The following is a 27,838-nucleotide window of genomic DNA, read 5'->3' on the forward strand; positions in this document are numbered from 1 at the left end:
TCCTAAAAATTTGATAGAATATTTGGACGTACACGGTAATTTGTTCAAGTGAAATAACGAAAGAGTTTGACGTTTGTTATTGTTAGTATCTCAAATAATAGAAAGCAACTAGTTTATATACTCAAATTACACTACGATAGACGGAATACTTCTGAATCACGTGATCTTTCCAAATTCTTAATTCTTTTTTGTGGTAGTTAAAGCTGAACATTGTAATTAACTCTCTAAGGACCTAATATAAGCCCAAGATCAGATTTATACCGCAAATCTTCCATGACCAACACTACGTGCGTTTGAGTAACGAATAAAATATACAAAGTAATGAATGAAATGCATAAAAGAAGAGTGAACGTTCAGTGGATGTTCTACTCATCTGTCCAATTTATCTCGAGCAAATTAGAGGATATTTGAGAGGATTTCGGGCGGCATTATTATGGTCTGAAATAACTGAAATCCTCAATTTTCAGACCACAAGGCCGTTGTTGACAATAAGACTAATATAATGAGGAAGATATTGTGAGGAAGCGAACGATCCATCTCCGTCATAGTTATCTGATGGTGCTTAAACAAGAAACCAAAACTGAAACTTGTAACAACCAAACGTGTATTTAAAGCACAGAGGAGTGGCATGATTAGTTTCCAGCTCTTTGTTCTGTTCCTGTTATTGTTTCATATTACAAATTTATCTCGTTAGAGCAACCTGGTTTAGTAGTTGTTTCATCCACCACCACCATAGTAGCATGGCGGAATGTCTGCGGACTTACCATGCTATAAACAGGGTTTCGATACCCGTGATGAGCAGACACAGATAGCTCATTGTGTAGTTTGTATTTTTCCTCAACTGTTTGCGTTTGACTCTGCCAGTAGGAGTCGTAAGGATTGCGTTGAAGCTAGTCTCTCTGTCTTTCTCTGTCAGTTGTAGTAACGTATTCAGGCCTATTTCTCTATGCGCCTCTGTTAGTTTTAGTAATGTATTCAGGACTATTTCTCTGTGCTCCTCTGTGTGTCTTAACTATTTTCTTATTTGAAATATAATATTTTCTTTATAATTACTCTGTAGAAATAAACATTTACGTTAGTTCTGATGTATAAAGGAAAAACTGGCAGTACAACAGCATGTGTTTGCCATAAAACATTTTTCTCGAAAATAATTAAGTCAAACGCAAATGACAGAAAGGACAAATAAAAGAGGATAACACCAAACTGTATACCAATGATAAAACATAAACTATAGAAAACTATAAGCCTAATATACTTCGTTATAAAAGTTACACTAGACTTCACATATCTATGCCTAATACAAGTATCGAAACCCGATTTTTAGCGTTATAAGCCGATGAAGATTTGAACGTTTATGTTTTAATATACATGAAGCACGGGCTGTTTAAACTTGAACAAGTATTTCATTATAAAACTGGTATGGATAGAGAGTACGTGTTTTATATACTGAAGCACGGGCTGTTTAAAGCACATTATATATATGTACAAACGGATGGTATGGATAGAGAAAGCTCCATGTAGAGGAGCGAACAACATTTTGATCTTTTACGGTCATCGTCAGGTATACAAAGAGAAAAAAGAGGTAACTGACCGATAGCTGACCACATGTTTCAAGGCGGTTGTGTAATTGAGTGTAGGAATGTAGAGGGCGTGCTTAGATGTTTGATTATATTTATTGATATAGGTATAAAGGTGTTCCTTTGTATTGGTTTATTTTGGGCTTGAGTTGATGTATACATAAGGCTTCTTTAATTTTGCGTTTGTTTATGTTTGTTTCTTTATTTAGTATTTGAGTGTTTTCTATGGTTATGTTGTGTTTATCCTCTACATAGAGCTCTCTCTACCCATTCCAGCTGTTTTTACATATATATTTTCTCTACAAGTGGGGTTTTCTCATCATCACAGACTGTTAGCACTGTTATATGTGTTCTATTAATTAAAGATACTGTGCTGAAAATGAAACGTGAGCATAGAAAAGAAACACTCATATCAAATGCTATTATGTTTATATGATATACGAGGTCTGTTCAAAAAATACGCGGACTAACGTCATAAAACAAAATGTACTTTATTTAAAAGTTACAGGTCTGGGACCCCTTCAAAGTACTCTCCTCCCCAACGCACACACTTATCCCAACGGTGTTTCCACTTGTTGAAACAGTCCTGGTACGCTTCTTTTGTAATGTCCTCCAGCTCCTTCGTCGCATTTGTCTTAATCTCGGGAATCGTCTCAAATCTTCTTCCTTTCAAGGGTCTTTTGAGTTTGGGGAACAAGAAAAAATCGCAAGGAGCTAGGTCAGGTGAGTAGGGGTGGGTGGGGAAGAACAGTGATCGAGTGTTTGGCCAAAAACTCACGAGTTCTCAGGCACAAATTTCGCAGCAACGCGGTGCATCTTCAATTTTTCGGTCAAAATCTCGTAACAAGATCCAACTGATATCCCACACTCTTCAGCAAGCTCCTTGACAGTCAGACGTCGATTTGCCCGCACCAGGGTGTTGATTTTGTCGACGTGTGGGTCGTCAGTTGACGTGGAAGGACGTCCAGGACGCTCATCATCTTCAATGGACTGTCGACCATCCTTAAAACGTTCATGCCACTTGAAACATGCCGTACGATTCATAGCAACATCACCGTAAGCCGTGTTAAGCATAGCAAAAGTTTCAGTCGCAGATTTTCCAAGTTTAACACAAAATATCACAGCAAGTCGTTGCTCCTTCAGGTCATTCATTCTGAAATCCGCCAAACGAAAAAATCGCACTTCACTTAAAACCGCGTAGCTAATACACAAATGAAGATAGCTGCAATCGGGAAATGGCGTCGTAATCAGCTGATCTGTGCAAACCTAGCGACACCAAGCGAATTCCCCTGGAACCAACTGGAGCCGCGCAATTCAAACAGTCCGCTTTTTTTTTTTAACAGCCCTCGTATATATTTCAGGAAAGGATATACGTGGCCAGAAATATATGTATATGCGTTATTCATTCTAGTCCATCTATACACTTTAGTCGAGGCAAATAACGAGAGATCTCAAGTGGCTAGCATACGTTATTTTAAATAACACGAGCTGGTAGTGTAATATGGTACTCTCTGGCCATATGATCTGTTTCATTAATGCTACTGAGGCTAATGGAAGCTGAAAGACTGGTGAAGAGCTCGATTACTAAGGTTTACACAATGCAACTTGCATCTAGATCGTATGAATCGAGACTTATTGAAAGACAAAGCTTTCAAAAGAACATAATAAAAACCTTGACAGTGTCCATTGTCTTCTTGTATAGACAATGAATGGATTCTATGGACTAAAATTGGATCATTTTTCCATAAAAAATGTTGAGTTATTAATGAAGGAAAAAAATAGTGTGAAAATGTAGAAAGCCACAACATTAACAGAAGTTTAAGTTGTTAAAACGTTAATTTTAAAGATCACTTTTAGTTGTTAAAACGTTAATTTTAAAGATCATTCTTAGTTGTTAAAACGTTAATTTTAAAGATCATTCTTAGTTGTTAAAATGTTAATATAAAGATTAGTTTTAGTTGTTAAAACGTTAATATGAATGCGGTTAATCCTGAAAGTTGCTTTTCAGAGTCAAAAGGCCATTCGTAGCTAGACGAGGATATGTAATGTTATATTCGTTCATTACAATCTTACGGTGTTCTCCAGTTGAAATGTACACTAATTTTGACTTTTTTTTATCATTTCTACTGGTTCTTTACACTAATACTGCTAACGATTACAGGTAACGACAAATATACTAAACACTTTAGAGGAGATTATATAACACGTGACGTCTACAATCCACACCAGTAAAAAACTTTGACCTTTTTCATCGAAACCTAACGAAAAACTTAACTACAAACAGTTGTTATTTACATACAATAATTATGAACATCTGAAAAGCAGCTTAAAAGAGCATCTAGTGACACAGCTGTGAGTATGAATGCTTATAACGCTAAGAAACTGGGTTTGATACCGATGGTGGGCGCAGTAGAGATAGCTCATCACGTAGTTTTGTGCTTAACGACAAATAAACTAAAATAAGTTACATTGGAGTTTGGTTGAAAAATAATAACACTAAAAAAAGGAATTGAGAAACATATTAACCAGAATGTATGTTTTTTGGTTCTTATCACGGTTCTGTGACATGTTGTTTTGTGTGCAACAGGTTGAACCTCTGCTAATGATCTGCATTGAGAGAGATTTGTCCAAATCTTCTTAAAGTACTCTTAAAAAGTATGTTATCCTACGAGGACAGTAAAAACCAATGTGAAACCACTATTAACTTGAAACTATGGGTTTTTTTTACGAGTGTGTTAGCTTTTATATCCAACAAGAAACAAAAGGCAAAGACTCTCCAAACACATTTGTTAACAGTGATGTTTGATAAAATGTTCCTTACAAGTGATCATCTCTTTAAAGAACAGATGATGAATCAGTCACTGGATTATTCAGGAATGATCACTGTCACTGTTCACATTACTTACTTTGTTCGATGATAAACAGAAAACTATACAAGTAATGTTGCTATGGGTACAAAACTATTACAGAGTTTATTAAAATGTGTCTCTTTCTATTTACTGTTAGCTGAAAGAATCAAACCTCATATAGAGGTGTGTTACCTATTCGACGTTCAAATGAAACGCCACCCGATGGTTTTGCAGTATATTTGAAGGCCTAAATTCGTTACTAGATACTCCCAGTGGGCACAACACAAATGTCTCACTGTGCAACTCCAATTTAAAGCCTATTTTCACAGAAAGAATTTTTCTACATCTCTATTTTTTATTTTTTATTTTTTTTTACGAAGCTCGATAAATTTATATCACAGCAATTAACTGTTCGTCAAACTATGAACGTCGAGTCTTAATGTTAGTTTGTTTTGATTTTTCACGCAAAGCTACACGAGGGCTATCTGCGCTAGCCGTCCCTAATTCAGAAGTGTAAGACTAGAGAAAAGACAGCTAGTCATCATCACCCACCACAAACTCTTGGGCTACATTGAATAGCGCCATTGACCATAACATTTTATAACGCCCTCACGGCTGAAAGGGCGAGCATGTGCGGTGTGACGGAGATTTAAACCCGCGACCCTCAGATTACGAGTCGAGTGCCTTAACCATCTGGCCATGCCGGGCCTTTAATGTTAGTAATTAATTAATTAGATTTCTTTATATCACCAAATATTGTAGGGTAGTGAATTCATTGTTACGTAAACGTAATACCAATATTCAGACAAAACTATAGAACGGTAAGTTTATAGCCTTTCAGTGGAAGAGTTCGGGGCTCAATCCATGCGTAGGACTCTTGTTTCTTTGCTTGCTTTGAATTTCGCGCAAAGCTACAAGAAGTCTATCTGAGCTGGCTGTCCCTAATTTAGCAGTGTAATAACAGAGAGAAAGCAGCTAGTCATCAGCATTCATCGTCAATTCTTGGACTGCTCTTTTATCAACGAATAGTGGGATTGACCGTCAAATACGACGCCTTTACGACTGAAAGAGTGACCATGGTTGGTATGATAGGGCTTCGAACCCGCGACCCTCATATTACGAATTGCGCGCCCTAACCACTTGGCCATACCAGACCCGCGTAGGACTTTCTGTAGATATTCCATAAAGCGTCTTTGAGCTATGGCGAGGTAATAATTCTGACATGAAGCATGTATGTAAAGGTAATACTGTTTCTTTCAAGAAACTTACCAGAATAATCAGCAAACTAATTGAGTAAGGTCCATCCAGTAAAATTATTCGAAGTAAGTTATTGTGGAAAATTAAATCTTTTTGCATGGCAAAACCAGAAAGCAATAAATCACCCAATTATTATCGTGAACATTACAAACTGTCATATTATAAAGGAGTTTGTAATCAAAACTTTTCAATAACTACGAAAAGTTCTAACATGAATCTAAAATAAAACCATCTCTTTCATACCGACTGCGTGGTGCATATTTTTTAATCTGAAAACTGGATACGGTGTTTTCCAAAGTGGACAAAAATGATACTCAATGAAAATGAAACATCACCTGAAAACATCCATTTAGTGTTAATAGTAGTTAAGATTATAGGTTGCTTTAAAGTAAAACTACATTAATACATTGCAGAAGATTTGGTCTATTACAGAAAGTTTCAGCCTTAACTCTTCATTAGATTCTGAATAATAAATTTATATTTCATTTATTTTATATCAAATATTTATTTCTTATTTCTGTTTAAGTTGCCTTTAAACAAAGGAAGGTTTTATTCATTAACTCGTGTCTATCACATGAGATTAGACCTCTCTCTCAGTATAACACTAAAAGTCTCAAGTAAAAGTATAACCTACAACACTGCTCTCCCTGGACTGCAACAAATCGCTTCGGACTTTGGGGGTGGGGTAGGGTAGAGTCATTTTGAAAAGTGATAGTCAAGTCACTATATTTCAGAGTTGATAGCGGGTGCTGTTTGTTACCTAACTTCTTTGTCGTCTGTTAATTCTAAGTTACGGAACGGCTAGCGTGAAGAATCCGAATACAGCGAAACTAATAGAGGAGTAACCATTTCCATTACTCAATAACTCTTGGAAGTGAATAAAAGAAAAATCGTACAAAAATTAAGTTAAAAGATTAGAGGTATTTTGTCAGATTTATAGGTATCAAATATTGCAGTTATGACAAAGTAAATTGTTATTTTAAAAAAGCCTCTACGAAGCCCGGCATGACCAGTTAGTTAAGGCACTCGACTCTTAATCTGAGGGTTGCGGGTTCGAATCCCTGTCACACCAAACATGCTCACCTTTTCAGCCGTGAGGGCGTCATAAAATTTTGGTCAGTCTCACTATTTCTTGGTAAAAGAGTAGCCCAAGAGCTGGGTGGGTGGTGATGACTAGCTGCCTTTCCTCTAGTCTTACACTGTTAAATTATGGACGGCTAGCGCGGATAGCCCTCGTGTAACTTTGCGCGAAATTCAAAACAAAGATCAATACGAAAACAATTATTGCTTGTGTACATTTGAGTTTTAAAATATTAATCTATTCGTATGAACGTTTTATATATATTTGGATTTGAGTCTCTGAAATCTAAGAAAACAAACAAACTAGTTTTTTGTATATACTATTAATTTTACTGCTACTAAGTGTCGTTGAAAGAATGTATATATAGTGCGAGCAGATCACGATCATATTAATTAGTTTTAAAATAACTTTGTTTATACTTGCAAGTTACAAAAATCGTGGCCTTATATTTACACATAAAAGAAACTTAGAGTGAGAAAATGCTCTTTAAAACAATATAGCAAACAAGTTCGTATTTATAAAAATACAAAAACGTCTTGTTATTAGATTTAAAGTTATAACAATAAAAAATATTTAGTCTTTACAACTTAAAGGGTTCGTTTGTATATACAAAAGCGATTTATTTTCCAACAAACAACCGTACACGGTGATTTGAAGATTTCCTTAATTTCAGACACGTGACTAATTATGGCACTGTCAAAACCTGAGTCGGTCTAATTAATTACGCTGTAAATCAAAACAGCACGAGGAACAAATTCCGTAAAATTCGTTGAAGTGTTTGTGATACCAGATGGTTCTGGACTTTTCTGACGTTGTTGTTTTATCCTCGTTAAAACTAACCAACTAGGAGCAGGGATTCTTCCATAGCAATACACAGTCACTAGAGGCAGGGATTTTTCCATAGCAATACACAGTCACTAGAAGTAGGGATTCTTCTATAGCAATACACAGTTATTATACTGGATTCTATGTTACTGTGATGGCCCGGCATGGCCAGGTGGTTAAGGCACTCGACTCGTAATCTGAGGGTCGCGGGTCCGAATCCTCGTAACACCAAACATGCTCGCCCTTTCAGCCGTGGGGGCGTTATAATGTTTCGGTCAATCCCACTGTTCATTGGTATAAGAGTAGCTCAAAAATCTTACACTGCAAAATTATGGCCCGCTAGCGCAGATAGCCCTGGAGTAGCTTTGCGCGAAATTCAAAACAAACCGAAGCAAATTGTTACTGTGGCCTTACTTACGTTAGTGCAATAGGTATACACTGCATTAGTGTATATACGAGGGCTGTTAAAAAAAAAAGCGGACTGTTTGAATTGCGCGGCTCCAGTTGGTTCCAGGGGAATCCGCTTGGTGTCGCTAGGTTCGCACAGATCAGCTGATTACGACGCCATTTCCCGATTGCAGCTATCTTCATTTGTGTATTAGCTACGCGGTTTTAAGTGAAGTGCGATTTTTTCGTTTGGCGGATTTCAGAATGAATGACCTGAAGGAGCAACGACTTGCTGTGATATTTTGTGTTAAACTTGGAAAATCTGCGACTGAAACTTTTGCTATGCTTAACACGGCTTACGGTGATGTTGCTATGAAGCGTACGGCATGTTTCAAGTGGCATGAACGTTTTAAGGATGGTCGACAGTCCATTGAAGATGATGAGCGTCCTGGACGTCCTTCCACGTCAACTGACGACCCACACGTCGACAAAATCAACACCCTGGTGCGGGCAAATCGACGTCTGACTGTCAAGGAGCTTGCTGAAGAGTGTGGGATATCAGTTGGATCTTGTTACGAGATTTTGACCGAAAAATTGAAGATGCACCGCGTTGCTGCGAAATTTGTGCCTGAGAACTCGTGAGTTTTTGGCCAAACACTCGATCACTGTTCTTCCCCACCCACCCCTACTCACCTGACCTAGCTCCTTGCGATTTTTTCTTGTTCCCCAAACTCAAAAGACCCTTGAAAGGAAGAAGATTTGAGACGATTCCCGAGATTAAGGCAAATGCGACGAAGGAGCTGGAGGACATTACAAAAGAAGCGTACCAGGACTGTTTCAACAAGTGGAAACACCGTTGGGATAAGTGTGTGCGTTGGGGAGGAGAGTACTTTGAAGGGGTTCCAGATCTGTAACTTCTAAATAAAGTACATTTTGTTTTATGACGTCAGTTCGCGTATTTCTTTAACAGACCTCGTATACATATATATAACTATTCAGTCACAATCGAGTTTAATCTATACTATTTCTATCTGTTAACATTCTAATACACTGTGTACCTATGTTATTATATATGAATAATACAAATGATATCCCTATTATCTTGTTTACATTGTTTTTGAAGGATGGATATCAGCCATCTCTACATTTAACCCAGTTTTAAACATTTTTTTTACTTCTAAATTTCAGAGTTTTAGCGCCTCAAGTTTCATTCCAGTTTTACATTAAATGTTTAAAAACTCAGCATCCTATAACATCTGTAAACTATTGTAATAAATACACTGTAGTACGCACTTTTAGAATGACTGACATTAGCAGAGATGCCAAATATTTCAAATGACTGAGCGTAATGATTGTAAACAGAGCCCTTTATCATTAGCGGCTACTAAGCCTGACCAATGTTTCTAAGCTGTTTATCACTATATTATTATTATAACTATTATTATTTATTACTGCTATAGATTGCTCATTTATGACTGTGTTTTGTGTATTTAATAAATAAATTTAAAAAATTGTTTTCAAATTATGTCTTTTATTTAGTTCAGAGTAACAAACATACTGGTAAAACAACATTGAACATGCATAAACAGTAAGCAGAAAAAGCCTTTGTGTAAGGACTAGTTTATATCATGTTTATGACACTTATTGTAATAGTTTTGAATTCTTACTCATAAATGTCGTTATCTGCATCGTTTTTGTCTTTGCCTCAGCCTTTTGTTGGTGAGATGCCGATTTTGTATGTCTGGAACAATCGTTTATCCCGCCATGCGCCACAGAAAAATCGATGTGACAAACTGTACAAAACGCATGACTGTTACTGACTTTCGATGCAATGACCGGATATTTTGCACTATACTTTTTCCTAAATTTTTGATTCACAGTTTTAGTCCTTTTAGATTTGCCAGAAACAAGACACTCTGGTGAACGAGGCCTCTTTTTTTCCATCTTGAAAACGATCACATTGGTGTTTCTATGCCGCTTAGAAAACGAGAAATATCCATCTACGCGAGCGCTGATTGGCTGACAAACACTGATGACGTAACTATGAATTCCCCCACGCACCCAGTATGGAGAAGCACCGCACTCTAACTATTGGTAGACGTCGGAGATACAAATATTTTTTTATTATTTCAAGCACCAACATGATTATCGCAAGTAGCCATTTGGACTATGTCTTTTATTTATTATCAAAATTTATTTGTATCTCACTAGAAATTTTCTTTTCACCCCTTTAAAGCCCTGGGGAACAACTTATTACTTTATTGTATAGACCTATATAATATATAATAATTTGGGAGTTGCAACAAGTCGTAATATTTGTCTGTATGAGCGTATAGTCGTAATGTATACACCAAAATTGTAATGATTACGCTCAAATCGTAATGGTTTGCATTTCTGCATCAGCCATCCTTAAATTTAGTTTCTATTATCGAAAGTGTTGTTATTTATTTGTGGTATACAGAACCGATATATTTATGATATAACAAACTTCGTATTTTATGGATTTTACTACTTTTGTCCTAATATTGTTTGTTGTTACGTACAATTGACTATCTGTGCTGTGTTCGCCATATTTATGGAAACTCGATTGTTTTTAACGCTGTAAGCTCTCAGACTCGCTACTGAACCGCTGGGAGGTATACAATACACTATCCACTTAACGGAATCAATCCTTGAATCTTAGAGCTGTCAGCACATAAACTTACTGCTCAATTAAAACTACCGTTATAACAATTTCTAGTTTCTGGACTAAGTTTAAAAAAACAAGATAAAAACAAATAAATAATTAAAACCAAATGAATCAGCGACTGCTACAATAACCTAATCTGCATAATTATTCATGTATTTAAAAGAAAACCAAATTTTTCGTAAATTCTTTGTTTTGTTTACCTTCCTATACGTTTTAGATTTTACATATTTGGACCAATATTTTTGTAACTGGAGACTTATTTGATATTTACTCAATTAAAAGATTGGCAAAATATGATACTCGTTAATTATATATTTTAATTTGCTAATATTAAATTGTTTGATTTTTATTGAACTCGTGCGGCTACTTGTGCCTGTTTGTTGTCACTACGGCAGAGGAACATTTTCTGACGTTTTAATCAATAGAGTCACGTGACGTATCAAATGACGCGTCACGAGTACCCTCTAGTGACCTGCACGGTAAACAGCGAGACACTGTAAATTGCTAGAACACTGTTAGTGCACGGACTGATAAGAGAAAGCCAGAGAACTAAATATAAAAGGTTTGCTAGCGGCTTACACGGAACCTCTTCGGCGTTAACGATCGCCGAGAACCCGAAGAATTGTCAGCAGAGAATCGAGATGATTTTGTGTGGAGGCAACTGAAAGTACTGCTTGTATTTTGTACGGTATTAGTGACAATAACTGTTCCTTTTTTGTCACGAGTGAACTATTTATCAACATTGAACTTGGCAAATTCCAGATCCTTCACCTTATGATATTCTAAAAGAAAAGACAACGAGAAAATTTTACAAGTGAGTGTGGTAATAAGCTTAAAGTGAATCATTTTAAAAATTGTCTTCGATAGCTTCGTTACAAGACCTGACTTGTTTATTTATTGAACGTTGAAGTACTAAAAGAAACATAAAAATATAATTCCATTACTAGCTAATCAAGAAACTTATCTTTCGAAACTGATAAATAACCATGTTCTTACAGTGTAGAATAAGAGATATACAAAACAGAGAGACGGACAGACAGATAGATTATTTGTTTTGTTGAAATTCGTGCAAAGCTACTCGAGGATTTAAGGGCTAGACGTCTCATAATTTATAAGTAATAGACGATTTGATTTTGTTTGTCAGACGTATGTTTTTTACGTAAAAAAAACGTGATTTTTCTGTTAATATTTCGTATTCAGGGGAATAGTTTGGTTTCTTTTGAATTTCACGCAAAGCTACACGAGGGCTATCTGTGTTTAGCCGTCCGTAAGTTAGCAGTGTAAGACTAGATGAAAGGCTGCAAGTCATCACCGCCCACTGCCAGCTCTTGAGATACTCTTTTACCAACGAATAGTGGGATTCACCATCACTTTATAATGCCCCCACGGCTGGAAAAGCGAGTATGTTTGATGTGACGAGGATTCGAACCCATGACCCTCGGATTACAAGTCGAGCGCCTTAACCACGTGGCCATTCAAGAGAGAAAAAACACAAAAAAACGGACTTAATATTTATAATCCGATATTGCAAATTCTTTATAAATCACGATCACAATTATCTGTTTTTCAAATACAAACACTAAAATCATCACTGATAAATCGTCTAAAACAAACACTTTCACTGATAAAAATACAAACACTAAAATCATCACTGTCTAAAACAAACATAAAATCATCAAATACAAACACTAAAATCATCACTGATAAATCGTCAAATACAAACACTAAAATCATCACTGATAAATCGTCTAAAACAAACACAAACTGATAAACTAATACAAACACTAAAATCATCACTGATAAATCGTCTAAAACAAACACTAAATCGTCTAATAAAACTCATCATCACTGATAAATCGTCTAAAACAAACACTAAAATCATCACTGATAAATCGTCTAAAACAAACACTAAAATCATCACTGATAAATCGTCTAAAACAAACACTAAAATCATCACTGATAAATCGTCTAAAACAAACACTAAAATCATCACTGATAAATCGTCTAAAACTTTCTATCTCCTAAAACAGCTTTTATCTTCTGATGACTGAACTAAATGCCATTTATTTTACACAAGTACCACGAGTTTTATAATATTCTTTGTTTGACAGTAACACTCGAAAGAACTGCAACTCTTACACTTTTGTGTTTGATTTCTGAATTTCACAAAAGATGATAAAATTTCTAATTGGTTTGAATTTCGCGCAAAGCTGCACGAGGGCCGAGCTGCGCTTGCTGTCCCTGGTTTAGCAGTGTATGACTACAGAGAAGGGAGCTAGTTATCGCCCACCACTGGCTCAGCGGTATGTCTGCGGACTTACAACGCTAAAGACCGGGTTTCGATACCAGTGGTGGGCAGAGCACAGATAACCCATTTTTTTGGCCCGGCATGGCCAGGCGTGCGACTCGTAATCTGAGGGTCGCGGGTTCGCATCCCCGTCGCGCCAAACACGTTCGCCCTTTCAGCCGTGGGGTCGTTATAATGTGACAGTAAATCCCATTATTCGTTGGTAAAAGAGTAACCCAAGAGTTGGCGGTGGGTGGTGATGACTAGCTGCCTTCCTCTCGTCTTACACTGCTAAATTAGGGACGGCTAGCACAGATAGCCCTCGAGTAGCTTTGTGCGAAATTCACAAACCAAAACAAGCTAGTCATCACCACCCACCATCAACTCTTGGGCTACTCTTTTATCAACGGATAGTAGGATTGACCGTAAAAGAACAATGCTTACATGGCTGAAAGGGCAAACATGTTTGATATGATGGGGATTCGAACCCACGATTCTCAGATTACGAGTCGCTAATCACCCGGTCAAGTCGGACCCCTGATGATTTTTAATCTAGATACCATGTGATAATACCATACTGGTAACAATTGTAACAGATACCACACGATAACAACAAGTCATTATAATAGATACTATGTACATTTTGTTCACTGGTAGTTTTAGAAAGATATACTTTGGTAATTTGTAATTCAAAATATTTTGTTACTTGCAACTAAGGACGTTATGTTTGTTTATTATGAAAATATTTATGTTAGTACGTATTGTGAATGTTTATTATCAATATGTTTATAATTAAAAAAGTAATATTACATGTGTTCATAACAAAATGTATTTATATTTATTATTCTAACTTTATAGTATGTATAATTAGAATGTAGGAAAAGATATTGTGTGTATTTACAAGTCATATATATGGATACTGTATGCATTAAAACCAGTTGATGCGTAATACATATTTAAAACTAATATATGTTTAAAACTAAGTTATTAATACATGTTTAATACAAACTCATTGATTTTTTTACTTTATGTAAGTAGTTTATCTGTATTTAGTACCAGTAAATATGTACTTAATGAAGTAGTTTATCTCTATTAAGAACCAGTATACCTGTGCTTAATGTAAGTAGTTTATCTGTATTTAATATCAACAGATCTGTATTTAATGTAAGTGGTTTATTTGTATTTAGTACCAGTAAATATGTACTTAATGAAAGTAGTTTATCTGTATTTAGTACCAGAATATCGTTTCTTAATGTATATAGTATATCTGTATTTAATACCAGTAGATATGTACTTAATGTAAGTAATTTATCTGTATTTAATACCAGTAGATATGTACTTAATGTAAGTAGTTTATCTGTATTTAATACCAGTATATCTGTACTTGTTGTCAGTGGTTTATCTGTATTTAATACCAGTATATCTGTACTTAATGTAAATAGTTTATTTGTATTTAATACCAGTATATCTATACTTGATGTAAGTGGTTTATCTGTATTTAGGGCCAGTAAATATGTACTTAATGAAAGTAGTTTATCTGTATTTAGTACAAGTAGATCTGTATTTAATGTAAGTAGTTTATCTGTGTTTTTTCCCATCTAAGCGTAAGGAATTCTCAATTTCAGGAACAAATTTCATAACATCTTCATAATTGAAGTATCTGGCTGCCAGATGTTCGCGATGAATAATGCCATGAACAGAAAGCAACTCTGGAGGGCTGGAATCACTTTTCATAAATGCAATTAATCCTGCTTTTTCCCCACCATTGCAGATGCTTCATTTGTTGCAACACAGACGAGTTTATCCAGTGGAATATCAGCATTTGCTAAGACTCTGTCAAGCGTAGTTTTAATGTCAACATCACGAGTTGTTTCTTTTAGTGCAACTAGTCCAACATCTCTTCTTTCACAGTTACATCAGAGGAAACATAACGAACAAATACCACCAGTTGTGGGTTGCCTTGTATGTCTGTAGATTCGTCAAGGGCTAAGCTAAATGCAAGGGAATTCTTTAAATCATTTTGCATGCAACATCAGTACTGATCTGGGAGAAACGTCTCTCTCTAGACAGGCGTGAAGCTGGTGTTTGTGCTATTATTCGCTGAAGTTTGTGTTATTTGGATCTAACACTGCAACTACTTCAGCTATATTCTTCTTAACAAATTTACCATCAGAAAATGGGCGTTTAGCACGAGCAATATTCCATGATATAACAAAACTAGCTTCAGTCGTTGTATCAACTTCCTTACTGAACGTTGTCAACAGTGTCTGCTGGCTATTTAGTGATGATCTTAACACAGTTAACTTTTTTTCCGTAATTCTGATTTAGGTAGATAATCAGTCTAAATGTTTTTGTGATTTGTTTCATAGTAGCGTTTCAAGTTACTGGTTTTGTAATGACTGAGTAGCACATTGCAGATAAGACACAAAGGTTTACCTCCTTTAACGATGAGTGCAAAATCTTCCTCCCACTCTGTTCTAAAATTTCTGTTTTTATCTTCACACTTTCGCTTCTTTTAATTTGATGACGTCATCTTCCTTCACAAAATTTTCACAGACACTTCTAAAAGATTAAAGTGAAAAGAAACAATAAGGTCCAACACGCTCAACGCAATCAAACTCTACAGAACCCAGTATCACACTACACTCCGTTAACTTCGCCCGCAACACAGCCACACACGCCACAGTCACGCTATCGCAAACCACACCCACTAAAACTACCATTGTCAGCATCGGCTTGTATGATTACTGATTCTCCAGTACAATTCTCGTGCAATCCTTGCTGATCCGAAATTTCACACAGTAAATAAGTATAAATCTTGAACATTTTTTTATTTATCTTTTATATTAATCGTGATGTAAAAAGAAGCTCAGCCAACATATTCGCACATTATATGTCAGAGTTTGGCCACCCTTGTCATTATATGTCAGAGTTTGGCCACCCTTGTCATTATATGTCAGAGTTTGGCCACCCTTGTCATTATATGTCAGAGTTTGGCCACCCTTGTCATTATATGTCAGAGTTTGGCCACCCTTGTCATTATATGTCAGAGTTTGGCCACCCTTGTCATTATATGTCAGAGTTTGGCCACCCTTGTCATTATATGTCAGAGTTTGGCCACCCTTGTCATTATATGTCAGAGTTTGGCCACCCTTGTCATTATATGTCAGAGTTTGGCCACCCTTGTCATTATATGTCAGAGTTTGGCCACCCTTGTTATTATATGTCAGAGTTTGGCCACCCTTGTCATTATATGTCAGAGTTTGGCCACCCTTGTTATTATATGTCAGAGTTTGGCCACCCTTATTATTATATGTCAGAGTTTGGCCACCCTTGTTATTATATGTCAGAGTTTGGCCACCCTTGTCATTATATGTCAGAGTTTGGCCACCCTTGTCATTATATGTCAGAGTTTGGCCACCCTTGTCATTATATGTCAGAGTTTGGCCACCCTTGTTATTATATGTCAGAGTTTGGCCACCCTTGTCATTATATGTCAGAGTTTGGCCACCCTTGTCATTATATGTCAGAGTTTGGCCACCCTTGTTATTATATGTCAGAGAGCCGCTTGTCATTATATGTCAGGTTTGGCCACCCTTGTCATTATATGTCAGAGTTTGGCCACCCTTGTTATTATATGTCAGAGTTTGGCCACCCTTGTCATTATATGTCAGAGAGCCGCGGTTTGGCCACCCTTGTTATCGAACCATTGTAGGATTAACATTATATGTCAGAGTTTGGCCACCCTTGTTATCGAACCATTGTAGGATTTTCGTAAACGAGAAATTATTTATATACAAACATTTGATATTTATATAACGTTACGCACACTAGCATATATATGTACATAAATGAACGCATTTTTATATACGTAAAAGTGGTCGAAACGTTAACTGCAATCCCACAGGAATAAACGAGATTGAAACATGTGATGTCTGAATTAAAACCTTTACTGTGTCGTATTTTGGGCAGAGAATGTTCGTCAGGCTTCAGTTCTAAGGTATCGGTTCTTTATTGTGGGTATGACGAACCGCTTCTCGCCTGAGAGGTTTTTAAGATTACTTATCCTGAAGCTGGTTATTTAGTGTGTTTTTGAAATGTATTTATAAAAATGTGTGGTGACGAGCATTTCAGTGTTTTATATGTTAGATTATCATTACATCTTAGAAATATTTGACATACTAGAAATAACACATGGAATGGTTTTCAAACAAGACGCAAAACTCGAGCGCTTTTTTTCTTTTGAAGAGGGCCCGACATGGCGAGGTGGTTAAGGTCCTCGACTCGTAATCTGAGGTTCGCGGATTCGAATCCTCATCACACCAAACATGCTCGTCCTTTCAGCCTTGGAGACGTTATAATGCTAGTGTCGATCCCACTATTCTTTGGTAAAAGAGTAGCCTAAGAGTTGATAGTGGGTTGCGATGACTAGCTACATTCCCCGTAGTTTTTTACACTACTAAATTAGGGACGGCTACCGCAGATAACCCTCATGTAGCTTTGCGCGGGGTTAACAAAACAACAAAAAATTCTTGATGAGTAGTAAACTATTCGAAATTGTTCGTGTTTTGGGTCTTGTTTAAAACCCATTACAGCTTTTGTGAGTTGTCCTGTATGCTAACTTGTAAGAAAGTCTAAATATAAAAGTTAAGTTTCAGATGTACATTTTCACCTAGGGATGGAACTAAGAATAAAGAAGTGTTTATTTGGAAAACGTTTTTAATTTATTTAATATAAAACGACAAAAATGGTAATCACAAATGTTCTTTTTACATCGGTCATTGTCCAGAAAAGTGGATGGGATCTTTGTTTTTGTTTGTTGTTAAGCAAAGAACTACACGAAAAGATATGTGTTCTACCTTTAGCGGGTATCGAAACTCGAACGTTTAGCGTTATAAGCCACCAAAAGTATCGCTGACCCATCGGAGGTGGGAGAAAGAGGTTTGAAACCATACAATGCATTCTGTTTTCTTGTCCTTTTTGAAGAAGTACGTGGACAATAGGATCTCAGGCACTGAATAAACGAACTATCTAATCACGGAGTGGAAGTTCACATCTCGATGTTTTCTCTATTGAGAATGTAGCGTCTCCTATAAAGGACACAACAGCATGCCGCGTTAATACGTTATGTTACATTGGCTACTGCCTCAGACTTGCTAGGCACGTTTCTCGTTTCTTTTCAAGATGGACTTTGAACAAGAAAGGAGGAAACCGAAACTAATGCATTAGAGTCGACCAGTGTCTTCCTTGTTCAGTCTTTCTCTCAGCCGATTTTAACTGTAAGAGCTCTAGAAACAGAGATGGAAGACTGATGTTGAAACGCATTTAGTACCACGGGCGGCGCTATCAGTCAACCACCTCTGGACACAGCGCCGTTCGCTCGAAATGTGTTACTCTTGTCTAATGGATCAGCCTTGTTAAATGTGTCGCCCAGACAGGTTTTTCCTTCCACTTTCTCCGGTGAACCTGTTCCGTACCAATAGGGAAAAGGGCACGCTTTTTTTTTTTTTTTTAAATACAAAGATCCAAAGTTACACGTGCCTAACAGGTTCACCGTCAGTGAGTAACAATGTGACAACATTCCATCGGGAGTTCGAAAGAAGAAAACAACAAAACACAACGAAACAAAACATGGGTTCGCTTTAGAGTATAATTCTGTTTACATTTGTTGTTATAATCTCCAAGCGCAGTGAATGCTTTTAACTAGTTTGGTTTTCTTTCGCGCCAGGCATAGACATAGGCTTAAAAAAAGGGCAGAGTATAATAAGAAATGACCATTATCAGCGTTAATTAGGTTATTAGTGAGGAGATTTAGCGGAAACTAAAAAAGACAAAACTGGAGAGCAGTAGTACGTAGACGGTATATCTATTTAAGTAATACATTTCGTGAGGTGCATTAAAACCATATGGAAGTCAGATTATGACTTTGTTTTGGTAAGTAGGATCTGGTTTTGTAATATTTACGTATAAAATTTAGGTGATTTTAATATAGTATTATTTTGTTTTAGGGTTTAATCGCTTATACGTTTCTTTAATACTTCGCTTTAAAATTTATGCCTTAAATTTTTGTAAAATACATATATAAATACATACATTCCTTCACACCAGGAGGAGGTATTAATTTTTCTTTTTCGCCTTTTTTTTAATCTTTAGTCACTGTTATGTTAACATACGTTCTGATAGTTAACATACTTTCTGATTAGTAGTAACTGTTAACACATGTTCTGATACGTAGTAACTGTTAATAAATGTTTTGAAATAAATCATGTCCTAAAGAAACTTCTTTATAGGGTTGTTTTAATTAATTTCTGGCTCACATTATAGTGCCATTGGGCTCTGAAGGAGTGCCATTTAGTGCCACAATACTTTAACGTACATCGAATACTTCAAGCACACACAGTCCGTCCATACTTCGTTCATGCTGAATCTGTATATCACATCCAAGTATCGTCTGAAAGAAAGTGTAGGCACATAAAACTTATTGTTTAGAGATATATGTTAAATAAGTCAGAATGTAGCAATACCATTCTTTAGTAAAGTAAACCTCCACGCATAAGGAAAGTCAGCAAAAAGATATAAGATAGATGTATACATGGCAATCTTGCTACTGACATACAAATTTGTACTACAACCCTATCAGTAAGTTCTACAGATATTCGGTGTTCTTACAAGAGCACGTGGCCCTAAAACGTGTCTAATCAAGAAATATACTAAAACAAACTCGCCGATTTTAGCTGTTTGAAAATTTTCCGAAAGAAGAGAAAAAAACAAAACAAGAATCCTTCAGAATTCGTTTCTAACAAATCAATCAAACAAAAACTAAAAGATTTAAATCCCACAAATTTTAACACTCTTCCACAACAAACAGATAAAAACTACTAGTAGGTTGGTTATTTGAAGTTAAGCACAAAGTTACTCAACGAGCTCTCTGTGCTCTGCCCACCACAGGTATTAACCCAGTTTTTAGGATTGCTTGCTAGTCCGCGGACAAGTCGCTGTATCACTGGGGGAAGGGGAAACTACTTGTACTAGTAGGAATCGAATAAATAAACTCAGAATATAAAGAGATTGTAAAGTAATCCTAGCCTTTGTATGTATTATAAATATTTGATAGTTTTAAATTATTTGTTAAATAATATTCTTTTTGTTTCACAGAAGTGTCCGAAAAAAATATTTGAAAAGGAAACGTTTTTATGTAAGTATTTTTCTTTCTTTTGAAAAGAAAATTTTAGTTAGACACTTTATATTGTTTGCTGTTTCTTTCCTTTCATTGTATGAACACCAGCAACGTTATTTTTACAATGTTTCTTTTACATTTTTTCGTGTAATATTATATAAAAAATATCAGCGCCTACATGTCATTTCGTTATTTTGATTAAAGAAATGACAGCTGTTCAAGACAGCCCACCGCCAACTCTTGAAATACTTTTGTCTGAGCTTATAGTAGGACTTGACCGTCGGTGCATTTTTGAGGCAAAAGCACACGAACCATGAATTCCTGCATTTACAATCTATGGGAACTAATAACTGGTAATGAAACTCCAGGTATAAATATACTTGCTACACGAGGATTTAAGAGTTGAGATGTGTTAACACAAAACTGTGATGGACATCATATTAATGTTTTATTTAGTTCTAAACAAAACCTTTATGACGTCACGTGGCAGTTGCTACACTCTTAGAGAAAAATGGAATAAATGTTTCCACTTTAACGTGTACGTGTCATAGCTAATCATAATTAACTAAGTTGTCACTTCAAAATAACCTGGGAAACGGCCGATTCTTTGCACGCGCTAGGACATGAAAGATACGTCAGTTTTTGTTATATTACTATTATTTTATACTATAATAATATTACTATTACATCATGGAATAGTCAAATTTTTCTCTTTCAGCTCTGATGGACGTTTAAACAGAATCTTCCGCTCGGATAATAAGAAACAATAAGATGGCACCAGAGTGTGCTGGGTGTCAGAAAGTTATCCGAGAAAGGTACCTATTAAAGGCTCTGGACCAGTTCTGGCACGAGGACTGTCTCACGTGTGCCTGTTGTGACTGTAAACTGGGAGAGGTTGGCTCCACTCTTTTCACTAAGGCTAATCTTATCCTCTGCAAGAGAGATTATCTCAGGTTAGAGAGTATAGAAGGATGGAACATTTATTCTTATGATTAATAACGTCCATTACAGGAAGTTGATAACTACGGTAGCTAGAGGGGTTTATTAAAGAAGAACATGTTAGGTAATCGACGTGACTATGAGTTAATTAATATGTTAAATAGGTTATTTATGAAGAGAACTCGTTTTTCACTAGGAAATGACCCGGCATGGCCAGGTGGTTAATGCGTTTGACTCTTAATCCGAGGGTCACGGGTTCGAATCCTTGTCACACCAAACACATTCGCTCTTTCAGGCGTAAGGGCGTTATAATGTGACGATCTATCCCACTATTCGTTGGTTAAAGAGTAGCCCAAGAGTTGGCGGTGGGTGGTGATGATTAGATGCCTTCCCTCTAGTTTTACACTACTAAATTAGTAATGGGTAGCACAGATGGCCCTCGTGTTGTTCTGCGCGAAATTCAAAACAAACAAACAAACATTAGGAAAACATTTATATTCATATATGTTGGATTATTAAACAGAGAATCTCTTTCTACGCACTTTATCAACTACAGTTACAAGTGTTTTTGTTTTTGGAACTGAGAAAGAAAACGAACCAAAAACAATAATTTACAAACGACTCTCAGGATCATATTATTTTCTCAACAGAATAGGCTTAGCATTTTGAGTAAGTCTCGAGGGCTAATATTACTAAAACCTTTTTTATTTGCAATCAATACTATTGGGAGAACGACCCCGTTATGTTAGATGTATTTCTGTCATTCAAGAGTGATTTCGTAGTTAAAAACTAAATGTTTTACAGAGTATAATTGTGCCTCTTCTATGAACGCCAGTATTGTACAATGTCTCATGACTCATCCAGTTTTAAAGCATAGAAAATTAAATAAGTACTAATCTAATTTGTGCGACTATAACACTTCAAAAAAGCTGCATGCACGCTACAATTGAATCTTTAATACATATTACACGTGCATAATTCTCGCTCATTTGCACGTCGCCTCAGACGATTCTTGTTGAATTTGCGCCATCTTTAAAACGCGTAGAGATCACACCACCTAGCGGTCTGTACTGAAGGCTTTGGACCATCCACAAACATTTATCGATGGTGTATCCTTTCAGAAATCTAATGATTGACGTATAGATTTTTTTCGAAGATAAGCTTAAATTCAATACTAGATTAACTTTGAAGAAGGTTGGTAAACAGCTCGTTTGAAAAACGCGAATGTGTTTAAATATTTCTAAAATAAAACACTAGAAAATGTTTAGACGTTTTCCAGTTACACGCACCTAAATCTAAATTCGTTTAGATGTTTTCTAAAAAATGAAATTATAGAGTGTTTCCAAGTAATACACACCAAAACTATCGAACTTGTTTAGATGTTTCTTAATTGTAATTGTAGAATACGTTTAGATGTTCCCTAAAAGTAACCACAGAATGTGTTTAAATGTTTTCCAAATGTAACCATAGAAAATAAATACATAACTATAACAGAAAATAATATCTTACTGACAGTCACGATTCTTTAGTACACTGATATTAATATCCATTAACTTGAGTTTTTTGTGATGCTGTCTGTCTTTGGTTCATATTAATTATATCGTACCATCAGATCTATCAAGGGTCTTAGGTAGGTTTTTTAGTGATAAATCGTGTGATTTTTTCTGTTCTTTCAATACAGGTTATTTGGAACAACAGGGTTATGTTCAGCTTGTAACAAAACTATCCCAGCCTTCGAGATGGTGATGAGAGCCAGAGGAAACGTGTATCACTTGGAGTGTTTTGCTTGTCAGCAGTGTAACCACAGGTAGAATTGCACTGGTTGTTTGTTGATATTGATCTAAGTGTATACATTAGAAAGTAATCTTGATAAACTATTGAACCTATCCTATTTCACAGACCTTCTTTTGTTCACGTTAAACCTTATCGTACCAACCCTTAAAATGTATAAGATTCTGACTGGGGACGGAGATATCCTCTATAACGCTCTTAAATAAGTCCTAATAATTCTTTTTGCTACTGTCGGATTTTATTTATAAAAAATGTTTTTTTTTACTACACCGTGCTTTATCAATACACTGCTGGCCAAAATCTTAAGGCCAAAACGTAAAAAACAAATATCCATTTTGCGTTGTTAGGCTCAACAATTTATTTGAGTAGAGCTTTGAAAGATGAAAATAAGAAAAGGGAAAATAAAAATCAAAATCTTTTTTAGCATTTAATAGGGAAAATTTGAACACTATGAAATTATCCTAAATACTAGCTGGTCAAAAGTTTAAGACCATATCCAAAAGAAGTCCTAAACAGGGTAGGAAATGGCCAACAAGAGGTCTCAGTAGTGAGTTGCACGCCGTCATTGCGAATAACTTCAAACATTCGCTTTGGCATGATCGATATAAGCGTTTACAGAAGGATGACTGGAATGTTATTCCAAGTGGTGAAGATGGCTTCACGAAGATCATGCACTGTTTGGAATTGACGTTCATTTCTATAGACTTCCTTTGCCATCCACCCCCAAACATTTTCAATGGGGTTCAGTTCGGGCGAACACGCTGAATGGTCCAAAAGAATCACGTTATTCGCCAGGAAAAAGTCCTATGTCCTGCGGGCATTGTGTATTGCAGCGTTGTTCTGCTGAAAGATCCAGTCATTTCCACACAAGCGAGGGCCTTCAGTCAATAAGAATCCTCTCTCCAACATGCCAATGTTGCAAGCTGCTGTTTGACGCCCATGTAAAACCTGAAGCTCCATTGTTTCATGGAAAGAAAAGGACCCCAGATCATGATGGAACCTCCTCCACTGTGTCGTGTAGAAAATGTCTATGATCGGACATCCTTATCATGCCTGTAACAATGGAATCCATCTGGACCTTCGTCCACTTTTTTACGTGTCATATTTGATGCTTCTCAGCAAAGTTTAATCGAGCTGTTTCGTGGTGTGGAAGGAGGCGTGGCCTTTGAAGACGTTTACGGTTTTTAAAGCCTTTACATCTTGTAGATGCCGTCTTATTGTTCTTGAGCTGCATTCTGCGTCCGTAAGGGCCTTAATCTGGTTCGACGATCGACTGGTGTCTTGCCAGACAACCCGTCGAATCCTCCTGCTCAACGCCGGCGAAATTTTCTTGGGCCGACCACTTGAAATTCTCGTTTCGTATCCCTTAGGGTCTTTTAAGAAATTTGCAACAGCAGTTTTACTACGCCCAATCTCACCAGCGATGGCACGTTGAGAGAAACTTTGCTTTTGCAGCTCGACAATTCTGTCACGTTCAAACTCAGTCAACTTTTTAGCCTTTGCCATATTTTTCTCAATGTAACACAGGAGATGTCAGTGGGAGAGGTTAGCAACGTTAATTCTTGAACACAAATGACTAAATTTCGTTACGTGTTTACCAATTGACGCTTCATTTCAGTATGGTCTTAAACTTTTGACCAGCTAGTATTTAGGCTAATTTCATGGTGTTCACATTTTCCCTATTAAATGCTAAAAAAGTTTTTATTTTTCGAAACTCTACTCAAATAAGTGGTTGAATCTAACAACGCAAAATGCATATTTTTTTCTTTATGTTCATTGGCCAGCAGTGGATATAGTTAATTCAAAGTGCTACGACCGTCATTTGGTGCCAGTTAGTAACTATATATACACTGTGATGTGTTATACACTCAGTAACTAGCAGTTATTATGACGTAGTGAATTAAAAGATTGTTTGTTTTGAAAGACAAGAGGGAAGGCAGCTAGTCATCGCCACTCACAGCCAGTTTTGGGCTACTCTTTAACTAATTAATAGTGGAATTAACTGTCACATAATAATGCTCTCACTGCTGAAAGAAACGAGCATGTTTGGTGTGACGGGGATTTGAACCCGAGACCTTCAGATTACGAGTGGAGTGCTTAACCTCCTGGCCATGCCGGGCCATTTATAATTTCTCTTATTTTGTTGTTTTTCTTAGTAAGGTTAGCGTATAAATTTTAGGATCTATAAGAATACATTTTTGTTTATCTGCTGGGTGAGGAATACAATTGTTTTATATCGAACTCTATAGAAGGTGCAGGACTGTTTTTAATACATGATTCCTTCCAGATTTTGTGTTGGTGACAAGTTTTATCTGTTTGAGAACAAGATACTGTGTGAATACGACTACGAGGAGAGAATGCTCTTTGCTAGTTTTTCCTGCAATTACAACAGCTTATCACAGATCAAGAAACAAGCACGTGGTCTCCAAACCGGCCCTAGAGATGATGGGTCAAGTGGATACGGGAGCGGAGATTCGCCTTATGACGGCCGGTAAACAGAAAGTTTTGCCGTACAGGAAAGATCCTGTAAACAGCATCATGTTGTAAACTTGTACAGTCGTGGGATTCAAAAAGGAGCGATACTTTATATTATTTATATTATATTATTCGATACTTTATATTATTTTAGTACTAAATTTCATTTCTATAAAGCTGAGACGTATTATTTATACTAAAGAATTTAACGACAGAAGAACAAAAACGATGTATGTATATATATATGTATATGGCATTAAAAAACTTCATTAGCCTGGAATAAAAGGTGAAAATATATTTCTGTAAATACCCATGGAACTGATAAGAGATTTGAAGTTATATACTTTACAGGTGTCTCCCATGGAAATAATAAGACTGGAGAGAACAGGTTTTTGACAGGTGTGTATACTGTGTGGTAGAACCTTTGACAGTGTAACAACAAGCAGAAAAAAGTCGCAGTTTACTAAAGAAAGTTATTATTGTGGAAAAGTCCTTTCAGAAAACATGTGAAAAGCAGATCAGTGGTACTTATTAATACTTATTATCCCTAAAGAACACCCTAAAGGTTTTTCTAGAAAACTCACGCCTAAGGTGTTGTGCGAAGAAAGCTTAAAGCCAATACGTAAAGCTCGCAAGAATAAGTGGCCTTGTGGAGATCTGTTACGTCGCCAGAGGGACAGGAATTTATGCAACAAATGTCAATACTCACGTTTGTTTGTTTTTAAATGCTGTTATAATAATTTTAATTCTGTTAACTCTCCGTTAACGAAACTTAATATTAATGTCCACGTAACAAACTAAATGAGTAATTATTGATAAGTTATGGTTATAAGCACATGAATAGTTCTGTATGAAAATCTGAGTAGAAGCACACACATACTGCCATGAATGAAAGCATGAGGAAATCAGAGCTTATAATCAATAAGGCACTGAATCTATACAGTTGGTGTTAAGTTATTATATTAAATCTTCTTTGAAAATGTAAGAAAACCTGGAGAAGTCCGTAGACGCTACATTATAACATGTGAACTGATTGAAGAATCTATGTATATAAACATAACGCAATTAGTGGAAACAGAAACAGAATTCAGAGGAGTAAGTTAGAACTACACGTGGGTTATTAACGTGTTATGTGTTTACCATAGACATGTTTAGGCTTGAGAGAAGAGTAAGTTTAGACTAAATGTGTTATGTGTTTACCATAGACATGTTTAGGCTTGAGAGAAGAATAAGTTTAGACTAAATGTGTTATGTGTTTATCATAGACCAGAGAGAAAAGTAAGTTTGGACTACACGTGTTTTATTAACGTGTTATATGTTTATCATAGACCTGATTAGGCCTGAGAGAGGAGTAAGTTAGGATTACACGTATCATATGTTTATCATAGACCTGATTAGGCTTGAGCGAGGAGCTGTTATATTTTGTAATGTTTGTTCATGTAGAGCTCTCAGTGTATTCTACCAGTGAATTTTATGTCTATTGTTATTTCCGTATTTGTTAACTTAAAAAGAAGGAATATATATATGTGTGTGTGTGTTTGTGTGTATATTGTAAACTTAAGGACCAGAAATGTATAATTATAAAAAACAAACAAGTATTCCATGTTAAACACCAGAAACACAGGATTTTAACATCTAGATTATCAAATCTTGGTGATAAATAAAGGTATGACTATGGTCGTGGTTAAGTATACAATAAGATATCAGGTTATTGATATCTTAATAAGTTTTGATTTGTTAGATGTGTGTTCAGGGCATTTCCAAAAAAAGTAAGTTGTATTGTATATAAACAAGTTATTTTCCAGTTTATAAGCGAACATTCTTGTTGCCAGTTGTTTTCAACTATATATCTTTCGTAGATACTAAAACCAAATTACTGAAGGACATTTGTTAACGTTATTTTTAATGTAAATCTACGCAATTGGAATTTAGCATTGTAAAACTTATTGTTGACCCACCGGTGGATCTGAAGGACAAAAAAATATTTTTAAACACATCCTCCTGTGATACTTTTCAAATTTAAGCTTAAAATACAGTCTGTTGGGTTTTTTTTAACAGTTTCGCATATTTTTTTAAGCAGACGAACAATCATTATGTAATAAGTTGGTGTGAAAACAAAATAAATAAAAGACATTATAGACAGGGTGTTTGTTTCATAATCTGCGCTTGTGGCTGTATTAGATGAATTTCTATGACTTTGAAAGAAGTTAAACAAAGATTTTAAAACAGCTCACCTTCACTGAGATTTTGGCTACAGGTGAAACTTCTTTCAGACCAGATCATTTTAGGATGGACTTTTGTCCATTTTGTGGAACAATTAATTACGTTTTTCAAAATCAAAAAACTTTGTCGATTTCCCATCAACGAAAAGTAGGAAAATGTGCCAATATTAGCTTGATAAGTCACACAACCTGAATATATTTGTAAACAGAAGTTTGGAGTTGTGGAAATTGTTATATTTCAGGGAAATAAACTTCTAACAACCTCTATAAGGATTAGAGTAT

At 36.0% G+C, this 27,838-nt stretch overlaps 1 protein-coding gene across 1 annotated transcript; it reads left to right on the top strand.

Moving 5' to 3' along the window:
- The first annotated feature begins 11,160 nt into the window (after window positions 1-11,160).
- Window positions 11,161-27,493, top strand: LOC143247212 (LIM domain only protein 3-like). The gene is made up of 5 exons (XM_076494898.1): window positions 11,161-11,479; window positions 20,108-20,147; window positions 20,848-21,082; window positions 22,750-22,875; window positions 25,147-27,493. Exons 3-5 carry the CDS (start codon window positions 20,901-20,903, stop codon window positions 25,352-25,354), a joined length of 516 nt encoding a protein of 171 aa, XP_076351013.1. The 5' UTR covers window positions 11,161-11,479; window positions 20,108-20,147; window positions 20,848-20,900; the 3' UTR covers window positions 25,355-27,493.
- Window positions 27,494-27,838: the final 345 nt, after the last annotated feature.

This window comes from Tachypleus tridentatus, chromosome 3, assembly GCF_004210375.1.
Source record: "Tachypleus tridentatus isolate NWPU-2018 chromosome 3, ASM421037v1, whole genome shotgun sequence".
In the NCBI taxonomy this organism is placed as follows: Eukaryota; Metazoa; Arthropoda; class Merostomata; order Xiphosura; family Limulidae; genus Tachypleus; species Tachypleus tridentatus.

What these genes read in the sequence shown, in the direction of transcription:
- LOC143247212 (XM_076494898.1), top strand. Translation starts at nt 20,901, where the DNA reads ATGGCACCAGAGTGTGCTGGGTGTCAGAAAGTTATCCGAGAAAGGTAC. An exon ending in TGCAAGAGAGATTATCTCAG is followed by an intron (nt 21,083 to 22,749) that starts GTTAGAGAGTAT and finishes CTTTCAATACAG; the next exon opens with GTTATTTGGAACAACAGGGT. An exon ending in TGTCAGCAGTGTAACCACAG is followed by an intron (nt 22,876 to 25,146) that starts GTAGAATTGCAC and finishes GATTCCTTCCAG; the next exon opens with ATTTTGTGTTGGTGACAAGT.